Source organism: Triticum urartu, unplaced genomic scaffold (genome assembly GCF_003073215.2).
Source record: "Triticum urartu cultivar G1812 unplaced genomic scaffold, Tu2.1 TuUngrouped_contig_257, whole genome shotgun sequence".
Classification (NCBI taxonomy): domain Eukaryota; kingdom Viridiplantae; phylum Streptophyta; class Magnoliopsida; order Poales; family Poaceae; genus Triticum; species Triticum urartu.
In genome coordinates, this window is record NW_024113056.1 from 1 (window position 1) to 9,467 (window position 9,467).

Here is a 9,467-nt window from a genome sequence, read left to right on the forward strand (position 1 = left end):
ATCTCGTCCCGAGATCTAGGACTGAAAGAACGCCGGGTACTCAGAACGGAGGTGATCCTCGCGTTCCCAGGTAGCTTCACGGTCGGAATGGTGTGACCACCTGACTTTGAGAAATTTGATTGACTTGTTGCGACTCTTGCGTTCAGTCTCTTCAAGAATAGCAACGGGGTGCTCACGATAGGAGAGATCTTCTTGGAGCTCAATGTCCTCGAAGTTGACGGTGCGGTCAGGAGTCTTGAAGCACTTTCGGAGCTGAGAGACATGGAACACATCATGAACATTTGCAAAGTTTGAAGGAAGCTCGAGTTGATAGGCGAGATCGCCTCTCTTGCTGACAATCTTGAAAGGTCCCACGTATGTGGGGGCAAGCTTCCCTTTGATACCGAAGCGACGAGTACCTTTCATAGGAGAGACGCGGAGGTAAACATGATCTCCGATCTCGAAAGCCAACTCATGGTGCTTACTATCATAGTAGCTCTTCTGACGGGATTGGGCTGCTTTGAGGTTATCTCGAATGACTTTGCACATTTCTTCTGCCTCTGTGATTAAGTCATTACCCAAAAGCTGACGTTCACCGGTTTCAGACCAGTTGAGAGGGGTACGACACTTCCTACCATACAGAATTTCAAATGGTGCCTTGCCCGAACTTGCTTGAAAACTGTTGTTGTAGGAGAATTCAGCATAAGGAAGCCAATCCTCCCACTTCATGCCGAAGGAGATCACACAAGCCCTGAGCATATCTTCAAGAATCTGGTTGACACGCTCGACTTGACCGCTAGTTTGAGGATGGAAAGCTGTGCTGAAGCGGATGTTGGTGCCCATGGCCTTCTGAAAAGAATCCCAAACTTGGAGGTAAAGATGCTGCCACGGTCTGAAGAGATCACTTGTGGAATATCGTGCAGAGAGACAATTCGAGAGGTGTAGAGTTCCGCCAATTGAGCTGCAGTGATCGACTCTTTGATAGGCAGAAAGTGAGCCACTTTAGTGAGTTTGTCGATGACAACGAATATAGCATCATTGCCATGCTTGGACTTTGGAAACCCAGTCACGAAGTCCATTTCAATGTGGTCAAACTTCCATTCTGGAATGGCAAGAGGTTGGAGGAGACCTGCTGGCCTTTGGTGTTCTGCCTTCACTCTTCTGCAGACATCACATTCATTCACGAATTGAGCAATCTCACGCTTCATTCGAGTCCACCAATTAGGCTGCTTAAGGTCCTGATACATCTTCGTGCTCCTAGGGTGGATGGAGAGGAGAGAATTGTGAGCCTCGTTCATGATCACTTTACGAAGTTCACCTTTGGGCATAACAATACGATCCTCGAAGAAAAGAGTATCCTTGTCATCAAGGCGGTAGCACTTGTACTTGGGTTGACTCTTGGCAATCCCAATCTTCACCTTTTTCACCATAGCATCAAGAAGCTGGGCTTGGCGAATATGGTCTTCCAAGGTAGGAGAGACTTGAAGGTTGGCGAGGAAACCTTGAGGAACAACTTGCAGATTAAGTTTGCGGAAAGCTTTACAAAGCTCGGGTTGATAAGACTTGAGAATCAGACTGTTGCAATAAGCCTTCCTGCTCAATGCGTCAGCAATCACATTGGCCTTGCCTGGAGTATACTCGATACTCGGATTATACTCTTGAATCATTTCGACCCATCGAGTCTGCCTGAGGTTGAGATTAGGCTGAGTGAAGATGTACTTGAGACTCTTGTGATCAGTGAAAATGTCCACTTTTCTTCCCAATAGAAGATGTCTCCAAGTCAAAAGAGCATGCACAACTGCCGCCAACTCGATATCATGAGTGGGGTAGTTCTTCTCATTGGGCTTCAACTGGCGAGATGTATAAGAAACAACTTTATTCTCTTGCATCAACACTGCGCCAAGACCTTGGAGAGAGGCATCACAAAAGACCTCGTACGGCTTGGATTCATCAGGCGGAGTCAGAACTGGAGCAGTGATCAATTTCTCTTTCAAAGTGTTGAAAGCAATGTCACACTCCGGAGACCAAACGTACTTGACGTGCTTCTAGAGAAGATTTGAGAGAGGCTTTGCGATCTTAGAAAAGTTTTCAACGAATCTTCGGCAGTAGCTTGCGAGACCGAGGAAGCTACGGAGTTGCTTCACGTTCTGAGGAGGTTCCCAATTCACAATTGCAGACACCTTCTCAGGATTCACGGCAATGCCCTTGGCGGAGATGATATGACCAAGATAAAGGAAACATAATAACATTGAGAGTCCTCGTCGAACTCCCACTTGAGCTCGAGCGCGCCATCTGGAGCTGAATCATCAGGCCCTGCATCCGGTGTAATTGTAATCTGTGAGCCACAGGGACTCAGCAATCTCGCACCCTCGCGATCAAGACTATTTAAGCTTAATAGGAATGGCAAGGTAAATATGTGAAGCTGCAGCAAGCGACTAGCATATATGGTGGCTATCCTATTCGCAAAAGAGAGCGAGAAGAGAAGGCAAAGCGCGAGCGAGAAACTAGAGGACAACCTGCGCATACATTACTCCAACACCGTGTCCACTTCCCGGACTCCGCCGAGAAGAGGCCATCACGGTAACAAACTCAGTTGATTCATTTTAATTAATTTAAGGTTCAAGTTATCTACAATCGGACATTAACAAATTCCCATCTGCCCATAACCGCGGGCACGGCTTTAGAAAGTTCAAATCCCTGCAGGGGAGTCCCAACTTAGCCCATGACAAGCTCTCACGGTCAACAAAGGAATAGACCTCCTCCCGAGACGTTCCGATCAGACTCGGTACCTCGGTTCTTCAAGACATTTCGGCAGTTTAAAACTAGACCAGCAACACCGTCCGAATGTGCCGACAAATCCCGATAGGAGCTGCACATATCTCGTTCTCAGGGCACACTCAGATGAACACTACGTACAACTAAAACCAACCCTCGAGTTGCCCCGAGGTGGCGCTGCAAGTGGCTCTGTTTGGACCAACACTCAGAGGAGCGCTGGCCCGGGGGGGTTTAAAATAAGATGACCCTCGGGCTCCGGCAACCCAAGGGAAAAAAAGCTAGGTGGCAAATGGTAAAACCAAGGTTGAGCATTGCTGGAAAAGCTTTAATCAAGACGAACTATCAAGGGGTTCCCATTATAACCCAACCGCGTAAGGAACGCAAAATCCGGAAACATAACACCGATATGACGGAAACTAGGGCGGCAAGAGTGGAACAAAACACTAGACGAGAGGCCGAGCCTTCCACCCCTTAACCAAGTATATAGATGCATTTAAGATAACATGGCAATATAATGATATCCCAACAAGTAAATAAATGTTCCAACAAGGAACAGTCTCCAATCTTCACCTGAAACTAGCAACGCTATAAGAGGGGCTGAGCAAATCGGTAACATAGCCAATCAACGGTTTGCTAGGACATGGTGGGTTAGGGGTTTGACATGGCAATTGGGAGGCTTGAAAGCAAGTGGTAGGCATCGTAGCATTGGCATATCAAAAGAGCGAGCAATCTAGCATAGCAAAGATAGTAGTGATTTCGGGGTATGATCATCTTGCCTGCAAAGCTGTCAGAGTTGACTGGATCCTCGAAAGCAAACTCAACGGGCTCCTCGTTAGCGAATTCGTCTCCCGACTCTACCCAAACAAGACAAACAAGCAACAAGAACACAATCAACCACGTGCAAGGATCAAACAAGAGGATGCAAACATGGTATGCTATGCGGGATGCAATGCGGGAGGCATATGCAAGATGTGACAGGAAATGCACGAACCTGGCCTCAATTTGGAAATCCAAGTGTGCCACTGGAAAGATGAGATGAAATCGCTTGAAAACGATATAAAGAACGCCAGAATCGGAGTTACGGTTTGGAAATGGCAAGCGATTCAAATATGACACCGGTCTGCGATTTACAGCAAGTAGCCATCTAAATGCAATGAGATGAACATGCTACAGCACCCAAACATGGCAAAAAAATACATGGCAGGGATGCATTCAAGATGCTTAACAAAAGTCTAGCACTGAGCTACGGCCAATTCATCCATTAACAGGTTCAAACAAGCATGGCAAAAATGCATATGGTAAACAGATCTCAGACTTAGTGAAATTAACACTTGTCTAAAATTTCAGACCAAGTAGCACTCTTCGGAGCAACAAAATTACATGCTACAGGACCTGAACATGGCAAAGTAAAATATGGCATGGAGCTACTCAAAAAGCTTAACGAAAGTCCCTTAGTGACCTTGAGCCAAAAGGGATCAGAAAATATATTAACAAGCATGTGAACATAGCAAAAGCATAATCAGTTTTCAGACTTAGTAAAAACTGGCACATGCTGAAACATAACTCAAGTAGGCATGTTTATGAGCTCGATGCACTCACTACGGTGCAAGTCATGACAAGATAAGAATACATCTATCAAGGACACACAAAATGCAAGCAAGATATGGCAAGAACAATAACATAGCATGCACGGATCAACTACAACAACATCGGCAAAATTGCAAACAAGTTGACAATCTGCCCAGATTCACAAAGTAGCAAAAGTAGAGCTCGATTGACTGAAGCTAGGTGCTCCATAATTGCAAACAAAGACATGGATGGATTGAGCACTACAAGATTAATAAAACATCCTTACTGATCATCCTCAAAAGAGGCATGGATCACTAGGAAACAATATGAACATATGGCATCATGAACTAAACAGCTCAAGGACTTAGTGAAAATGCTAATTCCCTGAAAACAGAATTAGCAAGTGCACCACTTTGCAAGCTTGCACTAGGCACCACACACATCACAAAAATACATGGGTTGCACCTCTGGAGAGATGGCAAAACCCTTAACAAAACATATGTAGAGCATCAGGGCATATCATGCACACAATAATCATGGCAAAAATGACAAATGTCTAAATGGAGTAGCAGATCTGACAATTAACTCCAGTAGCCCTCTTCTAACAGCATTTCGGGCATCAAGATGACATCAAATGAAATTGATGCAATGGAATGAAATGATGTACTCTCTGAGACGAACATTTTGATATGCTATATGCATGAATCGGAGCCACGAATGCAAAGTTATGGCACGATGAACAGGAGCATTTGGATCTGGGAATTCGGGACTTAGACGAAAAAAACACCTCCGAGATCTAGGGTTTACTGTTCACTCGCGCGATCCACTGTTCACCGGCGGCGGATCTGAAGCTCGCCGCTGTCGAGGGTCTTGCCGGAGGGAGGGGAGTTCGTCGGGGCCTTGGCCGGCCGGCAAGACGGCGACGATGCGGCGGCGAAGGACGGAGAGGCGCGGGGCGGCGTGCGGTGGCCGGGCCGGGGAGCTCGGGTGACGGTGAGCTCGCGCCGGCGAGGTCTCCGGCGATGGCGCGGCGGGGCTGGAGGAGTGCGGCGACCGGCTATGGCGGCGGCGAGGCGCGGGCGGCGGGGAGCGGCTTCGGGCCCTCGGGAGCCCCGGCTGGGCTCGCGGGCCGCGGCGCGGGAGGACGGCGGCGGGACACGTGGCGGAGCGGGATTGGCCCGGGTGGGCGGCGGACGTGTCCGATCTAGGCGGCGGACATGTCCGTCGGTGGCGGGGCGATTTAAGGTTTCGGGGGAGGAGGAGATCCGAGTTTCGGGGGGGGGTCTTTAAATAGGCATAGGAGGAGCTAAGAGAGTCCAAATGAGGTGCGGTTTTCAGCCACGCGATCGTGATCGAACGATCTAGATGATGGAGAAGGCTTAGGTGGGTTTTGGGCCAACTTGGAGGGGCGTTGGGCTGCAACACACACGAGGCCTTTCCGGTCCATCGGTTAACCGTTGGAGTATCAAACGAAGTCCAAATGGCACGAAACTTGACAGGCGGTCTACCGGTAGTAAACCAAGGCCGCTTGGCAAGTCTCAGTCCAATCCGGAAATGTTTAATCCCCACACACGAAAGAAAGGTAGAATTGACCACCGGAGGAGAACGAAGCGCCGGAATGCAAAACGGACAACGGGGAAAATGATCGAATGCAAGAGGTGAACACATATGCAAATGCAATGCGCATGATGACATGATATGAGATGCATGACAACGATAACAACACACGGAGACAAAGACCCGAACCCGAGAAAATAAAATAACTTAACGCCGAAAATGGCAAGAGTTGGAGTACAAATAGGAAAAGTTACATCCGGGGTGTTAAAGTTTGGGCTTGGTTGGTTTAACTGTGTTGTTCCCTTCTTCGGGTCGAGCATCCCTTATCTATCTACTCTGGGCACCATGTTCACGTGTGCCTGCCATTACTCGCAGTGGATTTGCTGGCAAAACGGTGTTGTCCTGCCTGGACAGGCGAGGAGAGGGTGGCAATGGTAGTGGTGGTGGCGCTGGATTCAGAGGGTTTGCCGGCAAAGCCAACTTGTATCGGGTTGGCTCGTCGGGCAACCCAGGCAGCTGCAATGTCGGAGAACTCCTTCTTCTATTCGTCGGAGGCCATGGCGGGTGATGTACAAAGAGGGAGTGGAGAGAAGAGGTGAGGTGTGGTTCTTGCTTGGCGACTAGACATGTTTGTATAGCGGGCGGATGGGAGGAGCTAGTCGAAGAGGTGTTTAATGCTCGCCGGCACATGAACGGACGTGTGGCACTCGGAGCGCCGAAGTACGTTCCTCGGGACACGCGTCAATTTAATGGAGGTAGATGAGCATAAGAATGTCATTTCAATGCGGAGAGAAGGCATCTACAGCAGGCGGCGCCCTCAACCAGCGAGCTGCTTCAATGCCGGCTCAGTGAGCGGTCGCGTCAGCTCTAGGCCAACATGAATGCGGGCAGCTGGCTTCAAGAGGGAATGCACGTGGGAGCGAGAAAGAGGTTTTTGGTTGACCACGTTAGTTAGACGCGGGTCAGGTTAGTCAGACGCGGACACCCGCAAACCCCCCAATTTGTCTCCGGTTTGTAGAACGAAGTGCGGCTGGACTGCCAAACGGACCGATGCAGGACCGCGTGATAGAAACAGTTGTGGTTATTTGAGAGTCGGTGTTGGAGATGCCCTTATGGCATATACTAAAAGTATCTACAGCCGGACTTGCCAAATTCGCCACCCTATAAGCCCGCGGACGCGCCCGGGCGCGTCCGCGGACAGTGATCGGGTAGTTCCTAAATCCGCGCCTCCACAACCATATATCTCATATCTGACACCCCATATCCATACAAAATCATGCAACATAGTACATAGATCACCAGACGGGCAAAATCAAAGAGAAACCGACTATAAACCGATAGCAAACGGGCATAAATTCACATATAAACATCACCAAAAGATCGATAATAGTTCACACAGTTCATGGTGTCCGACAAATGCGAACTAGATACTGGGAGGTAGATAGTACGAGCTAGATATGAGAGGGCGGAGCTTAGCCACTTCCTCGCCGGCCCTTTACCCTTTCGGTCGCTGGCACTGTTGTAGGCGGCCGCGGCTGGAGGTGGGTTGATGTCGGAGCCGGAGGAGTTGGGCCAGTAGTCGGAGGAGGAATCGGAGATGATGATGTAGCCCTTCAAGCGCTGGACAATCTGGTGATGCTTGCGCTTGAGCTTGGCCAGTCGCTGCCTCCGCCACCTCCCACTCGGACTGCTCAATACCGAGTCGAAACTGCTTGGCGTTGATCCTCCTGAGGCATCGGTGTCCGTCTCCGCCATGGTAAGCGACGGACGGTACACCCACTCCTATTCGGGCACCGGCATCACGCAGCGGCGGCAGGCCGACTGTGTAGCCGCGTCGGACGCGCCCCCCATCTTCCTTGCCCTCTGCCTCTCGCGTCGGGCGGCACTAGAACCCACCATGAAAGCGAAACACGTCCGGGCACAGTTCAAACAGTTGTGAGTTGTTTGACAGCCCACGTTGGAGATGGCCTTATGAACATATACTAAGCCAAGGAGCGAAAGCCATGTAGTTTCAGTACAGAAAACCATGTGTGGCCTCGCATGGCACAGGAACCACGTGCTCCATTTCGTTGTGCAACATATGCAAATCAATTGCTCAGGAACGAACTCGAACATGCCTGATTAATCCCAGGAATTAGGGGAAGCCTTTTGTGCTGGGTGCGCTAAGAGATTGCTCATGTCCTACCTGATCGGGGGCAGGAGCCGACGCGTGCAAGCTGCGGTGCGCTGGGTTGGGCTGCACGGACTGCCCCAGCTTGGCAGTGGATGCCTGCCGATCTCATCCCGGTGTCGTGTCGTCTCGATCTCATCGCGGTGCCATCCCTGCAGTTTGCGCCAACCCCAAGATGACACTGAACCAAAGCCCCAGCGGCCAGCGCTATATATATCCCCTCCCCGTCCCGCTCTTCCACCCCACCACCCACATCGCGTACCTCGCAACCAAGAGCATAATTGATTTGCTACCAATATTTGACTTGCCAAATGTTAGGACTGCCTACTATTGGCAATACCGAGATTTACTAACTGTTAGCAACTTTATGTGAAAGAGGCAAAACAATTCGTAGCCAACCAAATAGTTGCCAATATTTGACACAATGCCAAACATTGGCATGCCAATTTTTGGCAGCAAACCAATTATGCTCCAAGTCTGCCAGGTGCCGAGTCCCTGCCAGCTGAGAGCTAGCAGCAGCAAGCGAACCAACGCACCCCCGGTCGCTCGCCGGAGCCAAGAAAGGCAACGCAACATGTGCAACGTCATCACGATCCCGTCGGTAGCGTGGCTGCGCCGCGCCGTGCGCCGGTGGCGGGCCCGCCGCTCCACCTCCGCTACGGTTCCGTCGGGGCACGCCGCGGTCTGCGCGGAGGGCGCGCGGTTCATGGTGCGGCTGGCGCACCTGAGCCACCCGGCTTTCCTGGAGCTGCTCCGGCAGGCGGAGGAGGAGTACGGCTTCCCGTCCGGCGCCTCCGGCCCCGTCGCGCTCCCCTGCGACGAGCACCGCCTCCGCGACGTCCTCCGCCGCGTCTCTTCGTCGTCCCACTCCGAGGAGCCCCGCCGCTCCACCTTCTGCCGCCGCCGCCGCGGCGACTCGCGGCCGCTGCTGCAGGAGATCGCCTTCCCGTGAGCGCGCGCGCCGCGGCATCGAAGGATCTGGCGACAGAGCACACCCAGTTTCTGCCGCGCGCAACGGCAGCAGCTGGTGACAGACACGGTCCCCCGGAGGAGTACGCACAGCAAGCGCCGAAACGCTGATCCGAAAGGCCGGCGTGCTCCTCTGCGCTGCGTAATGCCGGCAATCGGACACGCACATACTTGAGCTGGGTGGTACAGTATGTGATGGTACTAGCTAGTAACTGATTGAAGAAGGCGACATTTTTTTGGGATTGTTTTCTCAGTAACTATTCTACTCGTCTGCGCAACTCCTTGCCGAGGCATACGAGTAAATTAATTAACTAATAAAGATTGATCGATTGTTCTTGTTGTGCATGGAATTTGTTATCGTTCGTGATTCATGCATGTCTTCGACATGTGACGTGGCGAAACTTGTCATGCCGTTAATCATTAGCCTGCTTTTCCGAAATTTAATCAT

At 50.8% G+C, this 9,467-nt stretch overlaps 1 protein-coding gene across 1 annotated transcript; it reads left to right on the forward strand.

Moving 5' to 3' along the window:
* The first annotated feature begins 8,311 nt into the window (after positions 1-8,311).
* Positions 8,312-9,197, forward strand: LOC125527013 (auxin-responsive protein SAUR36-like). The gene has a single exon (XM_048691592.1). It carries the CDS (start codon positions 8,475-8,477, stop codon positions 9,000-9,002), a length of 528 nt encoding a protein of 175 aa, XP_048547549.1. The 5' UTR covers positions 8,312-8,474; the 3' UTR covers positions 9,003-9,197.
* The last annotated feature ends 270 nt before the right edge of the window (positions 9,198-9,467 follow it).

Bases quoted from the DNA above. Each gene is read 5' to 3' on its own strand.
- LOC125527013 (XM_048691592.1), top strand. From the start codon at position 8,475: ATGCCAAACATTGGCATGCCAATTTTTGGCAGCAAACCAATTATGCTC.